This window comes from Hakea prostrata, chromosome 2 (assembly GCF_041222555.1).
Source record: "Hakea prostrata isolate BN-2017 chromosome 2, UWA_Hpros_2, whole genome shotgun sequence".
NCBI classification, from domain to species: domain Eukaryota; kingdom Viridiplantae; phylum Streptophyta; class Magnoliopsida; order Proteales; family Proteaceae; genus Hakea; species Hakea prostrata.
This window is the reverse complement of record NC_142601.1, coordinates 56,780,746-56,796,935: the sequence shown is the minus strand read 5'-3', so window position 1 is coordinate 56,796,935 and position 16,190 is coordinate 56,780,746. Positions and strand designations below refer to the sequence as shown.

The following is a 16,190-nucleotide window of genomic DNA, read 5'->3' as shown; positions in this document are numbered from 1 at the left end:
GATTCCCCTTTTTCATGAAAATCTATCACCAAAAATTTATTCGATACATCGTCTTCCCTGATCTTTTTCGCAATAATTCAAAAGCCATATATGCATATGTAGCCAATGGCATTCTTCACTTCCTGAATCATGATAAGGTTTGGAACGACCGACCCCAAATTCTTGATGTGCTCACGTCTATATTGGTGTGTGTGTGTGGCTATTAAGTATTGGAAGCATCAGGCAGTACTGCATGTATTGAGTCTTCCTGTGAAGAGATACTATCTGAATGCTCAAAATTGGTGTCAAGGTATCCATCCAACTGAAGGAAAAAGAAGATCAAATTGGCCTGAACTGGTCATGTCTCCATGTAAAGTGAGACAAGATAGAGACAGTAGTAGCCCCTTATCAGAACATACTCTTATTATTCAATATCTGCAACTCGGGTCAATCAAAGAAGCAAAAACCCACTGAACCTTAGGGATCGAACACCCATTGACTAGGGAATTTGGGACCCATCTCTCAAATGATGTGGCGAATCGAATCCATGTCCATGTGGGCAGCATTGCTCGCATGTTGACCAAGGATTGGATAAGAAAGAATCCAATCACCATATCTCATCTGACAAGATGAATATTCCTCATTTTTAAAAATAAAATAAAATATCCAGAAAAAAAAAAAAAAAAACCCTGAGACAATTAGAGGACCCACTCTCCACCTTATTCTCATCACTGATTGATTTCAATGTGGGTCATCATGTCTTTTTCTTCTTTCTTTCTCATTTACACTTTGAGAACCTACATTTATAAACGGTCACTTAAACGGAAAAAATCTCATTACTTTTCAATTTTGAATATTCCTCTTCAGTACTTGAACTTCATATTTCTCATGCTAGGTCAAAAGGGTTCTAAAACAAACCTAATTTTCATAAACAACTTGTACAAATCCTTCAACTCACTTTATCCATGTTTCCAAAATTTTGGGTGAAAACTATAGTAGTATTAGCTCTTCGATCAAAACTTATTCTGATACTGCATAAAATTTCTGTCTCAAATTTAAATCAACGAGTAGATGGACTCCTAGGAGTAGAAGGGGATTGTCGATGTAAGAATACACTTCAACACTTGAAGATTTTCTATCATCGTGAGATATGGTAAACCTCTACTCCATGATAATAATGATCAAAAACAGCCCTAGCAATCTTCAATGTTCAAAGCCGTTGAATACTTTTCAAGATTTAGATATGTATGTGAGTCAAAATTTTCGACTTTGGATCTTTGAAGTGGACTAAGTGAATAGGTTTTTATCAACATGTATATACACTATCTTTTTGAGCGCACACACAGAGAAAAAAGAAAAAGGATGAGAGAAGAGCCGGCTGAAGTTAGAGCTGCATGGCTTAGGGAGTTGTAAGGGATGGGAGGGTGGGGGGGGGGGGGGGGGTTTATCTTTTGAGATTATTATGATGAACAGAGATAATGAAGAGATGTTTGATGGTTCAATTCAAAAAGGGAAAACAAAGGAAGGAAAGGAAATGGTGAGTTTCGATAAAGATAGTCGAAGCTGATGATGGAAGAGGAGTCTTCGAGGTTATATTTGACCATCTTTTCTTTTTTCTTTTCTTTCATGTTCCTTCACTTCTCTGTGGTTTCCTCTCTGTCATTAATATTGTTCCTCTTTACCCTTTTTCTGACCCTCTCTCGTTTATTCATATATTCATTTTGAATAGCTCTTTCTCTCTCTTGCTCTTTTGCTTTTCTCGTCTGCAAAGTGAAAGAAGCTTAGAAGCTGACAGCCCACATCTCTCTTATGAAAATTTCAAAACCAGAAGAAGATCTGCCTACCATTTTCTTGGGTGCCGTTAAAGATGGCCGTGGCAAACTGTAAAAAAGCAAAAAGGAAGGGGTTGATTCGATTCCCCTTGGGAAATGCTGCCATGCAGGACCATGACACTATACCCCAACACCAAGGTTTCATTTGTCATTTACGTACACCATCCCCCCCCCCCCCTCTCTCTCTCTCTCTGTGTCTCTGTGTCTCTCTCTCTCTCCCCCCCCCCCCCCCAGAGTAGTGTTTGGATGGTTTTTCTTCTCCCTTGAAACCCTAAACTTAGATATATATCTCGATCTCTTATGATCTTCACCTATCTTTTTCTTTTGTGGCACTCTGGTTCTTCATGATGTTCAAGTTTCACAAACCCAAATTTATGAAACAAGACACTGTTCAAGAGGTCTATAGTAGTATTCCATGATTTTATCGCTTTCTTTCCCATATGGGAGAGAGACAGATACATGTAAATAATAGTAGAGACATAAAATTACTTTCCAAATCAATTTACTTGGAATCTAGCCCACAGGTTAGTCTTGGAAATCATAGGGGTTAGAGTTACTAAATCTAATTGAGATAGATAATTATATATGAACTCAGGTTCTAAGAAACTTCACAAAGACAAAGTTGTTCCTATTATCAAGGGGTGGCCGTGGATCTGTTACTATATTTTAATTTAGTTACACGTATGAGCAGATTTACAGGTAACTGGAGTTGTTATTTAAAGTTGGAAAGCAAAGATTGAATTCTCTCTCTCTCTCTCTCGTGTCTGTGCTTGTGGGTTGCATGCACGTGAAGTGGTGGTAACTGCTAAGGATTTGGCTAACGTCATCACAATGATAAAATTCCCCACCTTTAATTTTTCACTTCCTTTTATCAACTCCAACACATCTTTTTCATTCTACAGAGACTCCAACCAACTTTAAATAACTTATTTCTAGGGCACTTTGTTATACTACAGAATCCACCTTAAAAAGTTTCAACAAAAATATCCCAATAGACCTTTGGCCAGGCCTCAAAGATGCAATAAGTTCTTGTTCAGGATCACAAGAACCTGGTCCCAGGCTTGTCTCAGTCAGACTTCAATGAATTTGGGTTCAATCAGACTTTTTTGGTCTTACCGTCTCTATATAGAAGACTGTCACCACGTCAAAGCATATCTATTTTAGCTCAAAACTAATTAGTTAACCTACTAAAAGCTTGTCATGCTTTGAATGTTCATTTGAAATAATAACAAGAGGTTAAGAGGTTAAGAAAGCAAAGGTAATAATTTTGCTTTCTCACCCATGCACTCTTGCTGGAAGCTTTCAATGCAAGTGAAGTAGATAGGTATGAGGTCCGTTCAATGCAGGAAACTGTAAATGGAATCTAGGCAAGCCCAATGTATCTTTTCCTTTTTGTAACAACACTATTGCTGGCCAACTCTGGACATTCGATGATGTTCGCTCCATTATTGTTGAAGAAGCTAAGAAGTCTGCTACATGATTACTCTCCATGAAACAGTGAGTAATTTTACATTCAATTCCCTCTACATAAGTTCAACCTTTTTTTTTTTGTAAGAAAGAGATTTATTTATTATAAAGTGAAACCTCTATTACAACCTAGTTCTAGTATATCAAACAAAAAAAACCAGCAAAGATGTGGAGGTGGGGAAACATAAGTTCAACCATGAACAATGGTTTCAGTGAATAGTATAAACGGTTGTCTTTTTCACAGAAACCGGTAAAGTATTTATTTGGTATACACAGTATCCTTTCAACAATCCACACTTAACTCCGGTCGGTTTTGGTTTCTTGCGAACAAAGAAGGGTGAGTACGGGTCTACTTAGGTGGCCAGGATGACGACTCCAAAGGTTAAGTTAGATTCGATTACAACTCCACCTTGTGCTAGGGTTCAAAAGTTGTTCAAGTAGTGAGACTTAAATAAAGTTGTTGGAGTAAATGAGCATTACCATTAAATGTGGTAGATGAAAGACATTTATATTTGAACTTAATGTTTGATAACCATCGGATTGTCCACATAGTAGTGATCCTTTCCTTGAAGTGCCATGTCATAAAAATGGAAGCTTCATGGTGTCCTATTGTTTGCTGACAATAGGCATAGCTTCATAGAGTCTGGATCATCTCCCCTGACGGTTTGTGCTCTCCCCTTACATTTTTCAACCACAAAATCATGTAAGAACTACAAATGAAAAATAATTAAAAAAATAAAATAAGATAAAGAGGGTGAGACCCACACAGTGATACCCTGTGCTCCCTTACATTCGGAGTCGGCAAGCGTCCGGAGAGCACTTTGTACTCCCTGTCACAGTTGCCAATCCGAACTCTAGCTTCATAGGCTACATTTGATAGTCTCTTGCTCCTTCAGGCAGGCAAAATGGGTTCATGCATCCCAAGGAAGATAGTAGAAGAAAGGTCACACCACTGTGTGTGTTCAGTATCTTCTTTGTGGGCTCCAATTTAACTTGGGAGATTTCCTCCTCAAATTTGTTCGAGGGGTTTCCCTTTAGAGTTGAACAACTCAACATGATTTGGTTGAGTGTATCGAGGATTGGTCTACATCTAGCCCCCAGCTAAGCTTACTTGAAGGGTTTACTCGGGTTCAAACCCAGTTCATTATACTTGGTGTACGTATTTATGCACAACAGTATGTTAATGGTATTAGATAGATAGAGCTATAGTATTGATTTGATACAAAACTAATACAAATGATACAATATCAATTTGTAAAATTGTAGGACCAACTTCAACCCTAAATACAAGCAAATTCACAGAGGTAGGAATTTAAAAACTGCTTTAGTTGACAAAAGACCAACGTCTCATGGTATGAATAGGGTTTGAGTCTCCTTGAAGCCAAGGGCTAAACTCTGTTGTATATTTAAATTATATATAAAAACTATCGATGTAGTCGGTGTTAGCCAAAATTGATAATATAATGAGGGAACAAAGAATTAAGAGAAGATCCGAAAAAACAGAACTTGAACCGAAAAAGAAGAGTAAAGGAAAACTGTCGAGGCGCGTCAGACGCTTTCCTTAAAACAAATTCGTCCTCTCCACAGTGTGCTTGAGGATTCAACGGACGTCTGTCTCCCAGGATACAACGACGAACAACGATGTACTTAGCATAAAGTATATCGCAACGACGAACTTGACATGTGTCTTCCTTCTATCACCACATGATTCAAACATGAAACCAAACTCGAAGCCAAACTCAAACCATTGACAACACTCACAAATCGTTTTTAAGAAAACCCTTAAACACACTTAGCATTCTTCTTTAATCATAAAAGAAAACACAACATAGCTACCTATCTTCACCAAGGGGGGATCCCTATTTATAGAAGAATTCTATGTCTCTTTAACTAGCTTGAAAGATGAAAAGACATAATCATTATTCCCCAAACTTAATGAATTAAGTTATGGACATGAAAAACTTATATTAATAACCAAGCTAGAAACGAGAAGTTTCTTGGAAATCAAGAATCCCCAAAACCCTCCATAATTATTTTAGGGAAATGAGAACTTTGTTGTTAGGAAATAGAAGGTCCCATAACCTCCATTCATGAATTCTCCTTGGGAGATGAAATACCCAATAGTCCATAGGTATTCCCATAACCCTTCATTCATGACCTCTCCTTGTGCAATGAATTACCAAATAGTCCATTGGTATTCCATGCACTTATTTTCACAAATTCATTTATTTCCACAAACTCTTTATATGAATGATTTTCATTCACATTCACTCATGCTCAAAGAGCATATTCCAACAGTCGGCGTGTACATAAATTGACTTGGATGAACCTCAGATTTAAAAAATGTATATATATATACACTTTTATCTTCCTTCTTTCATCGTCCTCTCAACCATGGCTGCAACACTTTTTTCACTCGCGAGCCTTTCTTCCCTGGTTTCTGTACAGCTTGATGGATCCAACTATCTATTGTGGCGAGAAAGGTCGAGAACGACTTAGTGTGGGCTAACAGCCCTTGTGCCTTACTTATTCTCTATGGGCCTTCATATGGGCTGTTCTCCAATTGTTTCATTGGGCTTCAAAACTAGTCGGCGATTGCATTACCCATGGTTCACTTTAGCAGGAGGCGAAGACCATTATTAAGGGGGAAAGGTGACTGTGGGCTTCTTTCGAGTGGGCTGGGCTCAAAATAAGTAAGCTTTAATAAGTGGGTCGGAAACAAGCTTCAACGTGGTCAGCCGTACCCTCTTTGTATATGTCCACTCCTCGTGAAAGACCAAAAGATTAATTTGGGATGCTTTAAGGAGTCTAGTAAATACACGATGGAATTCGGTTCTTTGAGGGTAAAGGTGTCAATCGGTACGGTTTAGGTAATTCGGTACCATACCAACTTTGAATACCAAAAACTAGAACCGTACCGTATGGAATTTATAAGGTACGGTTTCGGTATTTGCAAAAAAGGTTCGGTACAGTTTCAGTATTAAATTGGTATGAACAAACCCATGCCACTTTTGTTATTAGTTCATTAAGTTCCTAAAGAAATTGCGACCAAATAATCTATAGAGTTTGACATTAACAGAGATAAAGCAAGAAAATCTAAGAAGAGGGGTCAAGGACGAAATGAAAAATTGAATAGGGAATTATGGTTAGGGTAAAGGTAAAGTGTTTTCATTGTGAAATTACATTTATATCCCTTAATTTGATAAGGTACCAATTCGATACATACCGACGGAATGAGTACCTGAAACTGGAATCGTACGTAAAAAATTCGATTTCAGTACGGTTCAATAGTGCAGTGCGGTTCGATACGATTAAACAATTTTGGTATGCAATTGACACCCTTATTTGAGGGGTGAGCCGAATTGGGCATCCAATGTAAATTTGGACCGCATTGAAAGGGAGTCAACTAAAACTGAACTGAGTTCCTATTAGACCTATAAATAAATCGGATTCAGCTCGGATATGTCAATATCCGAATTCAAATCCCACCATCCAAATCCGAATCTGACAAAAATTTAGAGAAGACATTCGAAGTCGAATCGGATATCTGATAAACTATCCGATTATTCATTGGTGATTGTCATTTTTTTATTTGTTTATTTCCGGTTTTCAATTTCAAGTTACTGATTAGCGCTTTCCGAAACCAATTATCTGCCTTTTTTTAAGAAAAATGTTTAATACTTTACTCTAGCTAGATAATTTCCGATTATCCGGTTACCGATTATCATCCATTTTCGAAAAAAAAATGTTGAATACTTTGTTTTATCTGGATAAATTTTTATTCTAACATTATCCAATAAGAAATTATCCAACACCAGTTGTTGAGTGGCAAAAACAGATAGTTTTCGATAAGATACCATGCTTATCAAACCGCTCTGCTCTTGCTCCATCGGCCGGCTTAATCGGGTTTCGTTATATTTTCACCTTGCACTGTGACCAAAGGTTTTAACTATTCGGATCTGCATTAGTCAAGCATGCATGAGATCCCTTTATAAATAATCATGTATGGTGTTGATTGATATCTCACGCAAAAGGTGTATATACTGCCATGCCATAGATGCATGTAAGCCATAAATATGAAAACCAGTCTTTATTTATTTATATATTTATTTTTTTTGCGAAATTTACATACACAACAGAACCACCGATCTAGCAAGAAGCAGAAGCTAGGGGTCTCAAGACTGACAACTCCATTACCCTTCTCTCTCTACCTAGTAATTAATTGCAGAGAAGTTAAGCTTCCATATTGGACTTGAAGGAGTTCTTTCTTGCAGTTGCCAAAACAGTCTTGTCTGCAACTATGAAATAAGCAGCACCGGCCACTGAAGATCAATGAATGCACAAATTAAAAAGACAAGTTAATTCCATGGCCGAAATGCAATTAAACTCTGTAATTGGGAAATGAAGATAAGGGAAGAACTCATGAGTGATTAATATGAAATTAATTACCAGTTGAAATGATAAGAGCCTGTGCAGTGTGATTCAGGTTGGCTCTAGCCCATGGCAGCATTCTCGCACTGGCAATCTGCATTTGGGTTCAGATCAACTCTCACTTCATGGGCCTTGGAAGTTACAAAGCATTGAAATCATGATGCATAAGAATTCAAGAACAAGAAACACTTACAGTAGGAACTGCAGTTGCAATGCCTGCAACAATGGCTGCCTTTGCGCCAGCCTTCACACCCTCTGGTATAATCAACCAAGAGAAACAAAATTTAAAGTTGTGGGTTATATTAAAAGGGGGCCAACAGAAAGAGGAAAAGAAAGAAAGTAATACCATAAGAGCATTGTTTGGCCATGGCCAGCCTCTGATCCAGTGGAGCCATCCCGTTAATTTCCAGTGCAGACTGAGCTACATTTTTCGCCATTATCTTTGTTTGGAAGAAATCTACAAGTAGAAGGAGAAGAAGCAATTAAACTGTAACTGCAAGTATGCAATAAGTGTGAGTGAGTTCAGGCTGAGAATCCTAGGATGGAAATTTATAATATGTGGGATATGATGAATCTGAAATGGGTATCAGGTGTGTGGGGACTTTGATGGTTTCAGGTTTCAATTCCAACGTCGGAGTCACCTGTTTTCTGCTGTTACAGTTTCTGGTTTTGGTAGTTGTGACTTGTGAAGCTCATTTCGATAAATCCTGCCAACCTAACTGACACGAAAGGCCGAAAACCGAGAGAAAATCTTGTTTGCTTTTCCCTAAAATCTAATAAAACCTGAGTTCTGGAGTAGATCCTGGGTTTAGTGGTGGTAGCCATTGGTTTCGATAAAGCATTCCTTAAAACCGTGGGTCGGTGGTCTCCACTGCCGAACCTGGGCTCTGCTTGTTTTGCTTGGAATATCAGAGTGCTTGCACTACTTGGGATGACACGTGGTATCAATCTAACTACTACCGGAAACACTGCTACAGCCGTGCAAATTCAATATTGTAAATTTTCTTTTTTGTTTTTTAGGTGGATCATCCCGTCATATCACTTTACAAATCACAAATTATGTGGGACTCACAAGTAAAAATAATAAAATATTTATAAAAAAAATTATCACTTTAATTTTGTGGGGCCTTACTTTAATTTGTGGTAAACACAAGTCCCGTCAGGGGAGCATAGAAAATTTTCCGTTAATAGAGACAATACGAACTCGAGGAGGGGTGAGGTGGTTGGAGATGACATGGAGTTGAATATTTTTCACACATACTTCACAGTTGAATCATGCCTCTGGGGTTGATTTTAGTGATGTGCAATTAATGTCCAACACTGTGCTGCGAATGCTTGAAATCTCGACCGTCCGTTTCTCAAAAATGTGAAAATACACTTTTCAGAAATGAGTGATCGAAATCTTAATCTCGATAGTTGGTTGTTGTTATTATGCATAAATTACGTAGCACCCAAGCAATTCCCATGCCTCATCTTTCTTGAATTTCGCTAATTCTTTTTTCATTTTCCCCTTTTTCTTTGATAAATCTTGAATCTAGCTAGCTACTTCCTTCGCTTAATTGTACGTTTATTCTATAATTATAGTAAGCTAACAAGTAGAATTTTGATCTTGATGATCCTAAGTACGTCTTGAGCTAAACAGGATTTGGGTTAAAATTAATAAATAAATAATTTTTATTTAAAAAATATATTTCTTTTTATTGGTATCATAGCTTTACATTCAAAGCTCCTCTTTTAGACACAAAACATCCTCTCCAAATAGGCAACTAGCATAATAATCGATGAAAAAATATTGAGGCTTATTAAATTCGAACTTATAATTCGCGGACTTAAATGACAGGGGTTGGTCCAAGTGGTAAACAGCTTGGTCCGCTTAAGCAAGGTTCCGGTATCGAAAATTTGTGGATGCAAAAAATTCTCAGCTGGGAGACTCACCCACCACAACCAGGTGTGCGACCGGGTCGAACACCGGATTAATCAGGACAAAACATTAGAAATCGGGTTGGCAACAAAAAAAAAATGACAAGACAAGTACCTTTTTCTTTTTCCTTTCTTTTTCCTTTGTGGATAGAAAAGTAGTATTCTTTTTTTTCATCGATCACTATTGGCATTTTGACTTACCACTACCAAAGATAGAAAATATTGAAATTACAAAGTGAATCTTATTTTCAACTCAATAATTTAAAATATTAAAATAACTTTGCATCATGAACGATGATATCAATGGAAGAACTTTTACAAATGAATTATTCATAAATCATAAGATCACACACTAGTTTCTTTTGATAATTCTATTCATGTTTGTCAAATGCATTGTTCACACATATGTTAACAAAACACCATAAACAATCCAACAAGATACCACAAATGTATCGATTGGAATGGGTTGAGAACTCAATATTAACTTGAATTAAGAACTATGTCAGTCCTCACACCATGGTGTTCATTTTTTTATATTTTTTTAACAGAGAGGATGGAGATATTATATAATATATAATTAGAAATAATCGAATTCATGATCTCTTCACTAAGAAAATCTTAATTCATTGTGTGAAAAAATAGTTGATAATCAGTCTCACCTCTCATAGTCGTGCAGAATCGAATCCACCGACCACATACATAAAAATTGTGTTTAGTATCGATACCACTTGAATTTTTTTTTCTTTCTCTCTCTTTTATTTAATTTTTTTTTAAAGCAGGATTTTACTCAATCTTTGTCCACCAAAAAATTTCAAATTCGAATCCTTTTGTCCCTCGTCTAGTTTTAGGTCTCACCAACTCTTATGTCTTTTCTACTAATCCAACCCATCGAGAAAGCTGATTCCATCTTCTACCCAAAAAAACAAAGAGAAAAATCTGATTCCATCTCCCCCCATTGAAAACAATAGCTTGACAGTTACGAGTATTATTAAATCCGAAAACGATCATTGGTTTTTTTTCCCTTTTGGTAAAAGAAAGAATTATTGGTCGATAATGATGATATAAGATTATAAGCATGGGTGGCCTATATTCGATTGATCTGTCCCACATTGAAGTCAGAATGGAGAACCCACTCGGCCGAATTTTCACCCCTTCCCTTGGTCTTGCAGTTGTGAATTTTTATGTGATGCATCTGGGATTGCGGACAGTGATGCTACAAAAAGAGAGTGGGCCAACCCGGGTCACTTGATAGTTAAGTCAATGAAAGCATCACCGTAAAGCTCTGGTTAGTTGCAGAGCTTAAATAAAAGATAGAAATGAGGGAGACGATTCAGTTACCTCCTTCATGTGTTCGTTGTTAACTTATATAGATCTTACCATGTTGCTCTCGACCGTCGGATAAATTGGCAAATCTTCTTCTTAGCTGCACAATCATAGGAATAAGTCTCTATTTGCGAGTTAGTAATGGTTCATCCCTATTTAAGCACGATCGCCTATCCAAAGTTTATTGGGACCACGTTTCTTCCCTCAGTGATTGGATTCCTTCGCCCCAAAAGTAATGCCTTGGGTTGTTTGTTTGCAGTGGTTCCGTTTGACATGAACCGATCGTTACCAAACCCGGCCCAGCTAACTCAAGTTCAACCAGTTAGATCATTGTCATTATTCGTATTAATCAGTCATCACCAGGCATATACTTGAAACCGATGGATGTATCGATCCACATGCAGAGATCAAACCCAAACCCAATCGATCCGACCTCTTCTGGGCCAATTATTTTGTAACTCAAATGTAGGTTAAAAAAGCTGGGCCGGAATCATGTCAGGGTAAGAATGGATATGTGCAAATTCGGGCCATTAGGGTTTTATGACATCCTACAAAGAAATCGATGAAATTAAGAATTCTTACAAATGAATTATTCATAACCTCACACTCTAATTAGTAATTACCAACAAAAATAAGAAAAACCTCACACTATATATTTTTTTTTAATGCTCTAATTCTACTTATATTTATTAAACGCCTTGCTCACACACACAGAACAGTAGTAAACTCCCCTCCCAACATTGAGGCAACCCAAACTTATCGTCTGGCATGGATTGGAACCTCTAGAACTGATACAGAATTTTTTTAAAGACATTCATATGTTCAGATTGCAAAGAAAGAGTAACCAATAAGCTCCCATCATTGGCGGAGCTTGGTAGGACGAAAGTCTGGCCTTCAGAAGGGATCCAAGTAGGGCCCACGTATATGGGACGTCCCCACCCAAAATCTACGTCGTAAATCGGCAGCCTCGCCCAACTAGTGATCCATGGAGGGTGGTTCCCTGGACAGATAACCGTAGGATTAGGCTGTAGCTCCAAGTAATCGAGGGCTGATCTCACGTACTCGTCATCCATCCGCATCAAGCTCTCATGGATCTTCGACGCAGCGTAGCTCAACGGGTTGTTCAAGAGGTCGCCGACCATGGCACTCGGTGTGGCGACGAATATGGCGTTGCCAAGGTAACCAGGTGGAAGGGGAGGGCGCAATCTGGACCGTCCATCGACGGGCACGTAGAACTTAGTTTCTTGATCATCAGGGTATCCTCTTGCCTTGCATAGGCAACGCCACAGGTGGGCAGTCAACATCTCATAGGAAGTATAGCTGTTATCAGACTTGGCCTTGAGGATGTGAAGCTCCTTGCGTGTGATTTTCAACATTTCAATGGCGTTCCTGTCGGGATTTGCAGAGGACTGTTTGATAGGTAAATGCGTTTCGATGCAGGAAGGATGAGGGAGCTGGTACTCCACGTGGGGAAACTTAGGAGTTGGTGGGTCCCTGCAACGCAAAAGTGTCCGGTCGATGAATGGTGGAAGAGTGATGTCAATGCCACGTGTCGTTTCAGACCAAGAGCTGGTGAAGTGGTTTCCGGACAATCCATCACCCACGCAATGCTCCATTGCCACACCCAGGCAAATTCCACCGCAACCGAACCGTGTCACCTGTGTAACAGTGTAAGTAGTAGCTAGCAAAATCAATAATGTGCATGCGATTTTTGGTTTTTGTATGTTGTGGTTCTACTTTTCTTTTCTTTTTTGTTTGTTTTAATTCTTACCTGAACGGCAACGAGAGGATAAGAAGAAATATCGGCGCCGTAGTCGCTGAAGTCCGGGATGAGAGAGTTGAGCTCCATGGAGGGTTTAAAATCCTTTAAATCATCGAGAACCGAAGTGGTATGAGCCTCCACAAACAGCACTCCCTCTCCATTGCAGCTGATCGCGATACGACCATTCACGTCCCGGCTCAACCTCCCTCCCCATGGATAGAACTCCACCAGAACCTTACTCAGAGCCTCCTTCAACAAGTTGGAATCAAAGAAGTTGGAACACCCGTTTGGCCTATAGAAGTAAACGCTCCTCACAAAAAATGTTCCTCCCACCAGGTCGGCATTGGAGCTCCAGAGCACCTTCTGTGGTGTATCCTGCGCCGGCCTCACCATAATCGACTCCCTCACCTCTATCATCATCACTCACACCTGCAAGTCTGCGCGCAACAGTAATGTTTATATTCACCGACTTCAATTGAGAGACCTCACATGAAATATCTCTGGGATTTCAGTGGGAAAGACTCACTTAATTCTTTCAATTTATGTCTTTCCACTAAACCCCTCCCCGGCCCACTACCTTCGGTTCCACAGGTTTTTGAATTAATTGTAGGTGGCTATCCTCTTAAATGTGATGAAGAAATGACAGCTAGTTGTTGTTTTTTATCAACTTCATGACACTCACCTGCAAGTCTACCACAATTATTTTGATAATGAAAGTCTCAATTATTCTGGAGCAGATCCCTCACGCACCACTCAGATTTTGCTACTACATATATTCTAGTGTGCCGATAATTGTCTTTCCCTGTGGATTGAAAACGAGGCTATTCTTTTTTCTGTTGAAGATAGAAAAGAAGAGGCAAGATCCAAGATTTTGTGCTTTTTTCTGTTTGGGTAATAGACATGATACTTGATAAGGGACACACGGAATCTTATAGCAAGGTAAGGGAGGACACGTGACACGCGTATTTTGTTGATCCACTAGCTTTAATTAATTAATTTGAGACAAATGGAGTAATGGAACTGACATAGTTGATCTCATATCACGTGCATGGACATCAATTAGGTAGGGTGATGGGTTACCTACCACTTGTGTCCTATATTAAAAGAAAGAATGCAGAAGCCACTTGGCCGACACAGGCGATAACCCTTTCCTTCGTCTCTCGGTTGCGGGTGAGTCTCCGGATCCCTTCACTTCGTCTCTCAGTTGCAGGTGAGTTTCCATTCATCTATCTATGTTGAAACTGATGGATATATCGTTCCATATGCATGCAGAGATCGATCAGATCCAATGTTTGATCTATTCTGGTTGTTGATTAATGTTATATATATGTACAGGTGTGAGCGAAGATGTTGGCAATAGAAGTGAAAGAGTCAACTATGGTGAGGCCGGTGCAGGATACACCACAGAAGGTGCTCTGGTGCTCCAACGCCGATCTGGTAGCAGGGAGTGTTCACATAACGTCCGTTTACATCTATAGGCCAAACGGGTCTTCCAATTTCTTCGACGCCGGCGTTTTGAAGGAGGCGTTGGGTAAGGTGCTCGTACCATTCTATCCATGGGCTGGTAGGTTGAGGCGAGACGAGAATGGTCGTATCGAGATCAACTGTAATGGAGAAGGAGTGTTGTTTGTCGAGGCTGAGACCAGTTGGGTCATCGATGATCTGGGGGATTTTACACCCAGAGCGGAGCTCAACTGCCTTGTCCCAGCCATTGATTACGTATCTGGAGATATCTCTTCATATCCCCTTGTCCTGTTACAGGTGACACGCTTTAAGTGTGGTGGAGTCGCTCTTGGTGTGAGCATGGAGCATTGTGGGGGCGATGGACTCTCGGGTGTCCACTTCACCAACTCATGGTCTGAAATGGCGCGCCGGTTAGATATTACCGTTCCACCTTTCATCGACCGGACACTCTTGCGAGCCAGGGACCCACCAACTCCGACGGTCCACCACGTGGAATACCAATCCCCTCTTTCTCTCAAAACACCTCAAGAAACCATAAAATCTCAGTCAGATCCCAACACCCCAAGAAATTCCATACCTTTCATGACTAAGATTACCCGTGACCAGCTGAACATACTCAAGGCCAAGTCCATGGAAGGGGACAACACGACAGGTAAAAGCAACTACAGCTCTTACGAGGTGCTGGCTGGACACATATGGCGTTGTGTATGCACGGCACGTGGACAAAACGACGATCAGGAGACCAGGTTTCACATACCCATCGATGGACGGTCTAGATTGCACCCTCCACTTCCACCTGGTTACTTGGGCAATGTCCTATTTACTGCGACACCGATAGCCGTGGCCAAGGAACTCTTGAACAATCCATTGACGTACGCCGTGAAAAGGGTCCATGACGCTTTAATGCGGATGGATGATGAGTATTTGAGATCAACCCTTGATTATTTGGAGCTCCAGCCTGATCCGATGGTCATTGTTCCAGGGGGCCAACCCGCTTGGATAACGAGTTGGGTACGGCTGCCGATTTATGATACTGATTTTGGGTGGGGAAAACCTATCTATATTGGGCCCACTTGGTTGCCTTTTGAAGGGATGACATTCCTCCTACCAACCTCCACTGGGGATGGGAGCTTATTACTTGCCATTTCTTTGCAATCTGAGCACATGACGGTCTTTCAAAAGATTTTGTATGAGTTTTAGAATTTCACTCGTCTGGGTTGGTTGGGTAAACGGTTTGCGTTTTGTATTTTGATGAATTGGTATCAAATATATTGTTACAGATTTTCTTTTAAATAAAAAAGTATTCCTTCCATGCGTGTGTAGTTGCCCCAGGCCCCCAATTTGATTGGAATATCATTAGACACAAGCGAATGTTGCATGGGAGCAGCACTTAATTTGGACTGTTATACATGCAACTTAATTGCACGGTTCACTTTTAAGACACCATTCATTTTTATCTATTTCTTGGTAAATGGGTGTTATGTATAAAATCTAATGGCTTAAACTAATCAATATAAAATAAATTTCTTAACATCCAAATTACATTCTGTCCTCCTAAAAAGTAAACGTTCCTCACAAAAAATGTTCCTCCTACCAGGTCGGCACTGGAGCTCCAGAGCACGTCTTCTGTGGTGTACCCTGCGCCAGCCTCAACTCTATTATCATCTTCATGATCATTCACTCAAACCAGCAAGTCTGCAACAGTAATGTTTATATTCACCGACTTCAGTTGAATCCCACCTCAGTACTTGAAATATCTCTTGGATTTCAGTGAGGAAGACTCGCCTAATTCTTTCAATTCCCTCTTACTTACCCACTTCACTTTTATTCTCTCTCCACCAAACACCTCAGGCCACTACATACCCTCAATTCCACGGGTTTTTGAATTTGTGGGTGGCTATTTATCCTATATATTGAATGTAATGAAGAAATAATTGATGATGGTGACTACTTGTAAGCTGTGGTTTGCTTATCATCTTCATGACTCTCACCTGCAAGTCTATAACAATTTT

The 16,190-nt window shown here is 39.6% G+C and overlaps 2 protein-coding genes and 1 pseudogene across 3 annotated transcripts; 1 reads left to right on the top strand and 2 right to left on the bottom strand.

Moving 5' to 3' along the window:
* Positions 1-7,353: 7,353 nt before the first annotated feature.
* On the bottom strand, positions 7,354-8,504 carry LOC149025109 (early nodulin-93-like). Its single transcript, XM_089143071.1, has 4 exons — positions 8,056-8,504; positions 7,903-7,964; positions 7,728-7,803; positions 7,354-7,600 (listed from the first exon to the last, which is right to left on the bottom strand). Exons 1-4 carry the CDS (start codon positions 8,144-8,146, stop codon positions 7,512-7,514), a joined length of 318 nt encoding a protein of 105 aa, XP_088999197.1. The 5' UTR covers positions 8,147-8,504; the 3' UTR covers positions 7,354-7,511.
* A 3,219-nt stretch (positions 8,505-11,723) lies between these two features.
* Positions 11,724-13,134, bottom strand: LOC149025108 (shikimate O-hydroxycinnamoyltransferase-like). Its single transcript, XM_089143070.1, has 2 exons — positions 12,724-13,134; positions 11,724-12,610 (listed from the first exon to the last, which is right to left on the bottom strand). Exons 1-2 carry the CDS (start codon positions 13,132-13,134, stop codon positions 11,735-11,737), a joined length of 1,287 nt encoding a protein of 428 aa, XP_088999196.1. The 3' UTR covers positions 11,724-11,734.
* Positions 13,135-13,848: 714 nt separating this feature from the next.
* On the top strand, positions 13,849-15,440 carry LOC149025107 (shikimate O-hydroxycinnamoyltransferase pseudogene; annotated as a pseudogene). Its single transcript, XR_016171443.1, has 2 exons — positions 13,849-13,924; positions 14,050-15,440. The product of XR_016171443.1 is annotated as a shikimate O-hydroxycinnamoyltransferase pseudogene (transcript).
* The last annotated feature ends 750 nt before the right edge of the window (positions 15,441-16,190 follow it).

Coding starts and splice junctions, on each gene's coding strand:
- LOC149025109 (XM_089143071.1), bottom strand. CDS start 8,146: ATGGCGAAAAATGTAGCTCAGTCTGCACTGGAAATTAACGGGATGGCT. Junction 7,804..7,902: donor TTGCAACTGCAGTTCCTACT/GTAAGTGTTTCT, acceptor ACCCAAATGCAG/ATTGCCAGTGCGAGAATGCT. Junction 7,601..7,727: donor GGCTCTTATCATTTCAACTG/GTAATTAATTTC, acceptor ATTGATCTTCAG/TGGCCGGTGCTGCTTATTTC.
- LOC149025108 (XM_089143070.1), bottom strand. CDS start 13,134: ATGATGATAGAGGTGAGGGAGTCGATTATGGTGAGGCCGGCGCAGGAT. Junction 12,611..12,723: donor ATCCTCTCGTTGCCGTTCAG/GTAAGAATTAAA, acceptor ACTGTTACACAG/GTGACACGGTTCGGTTGCGG.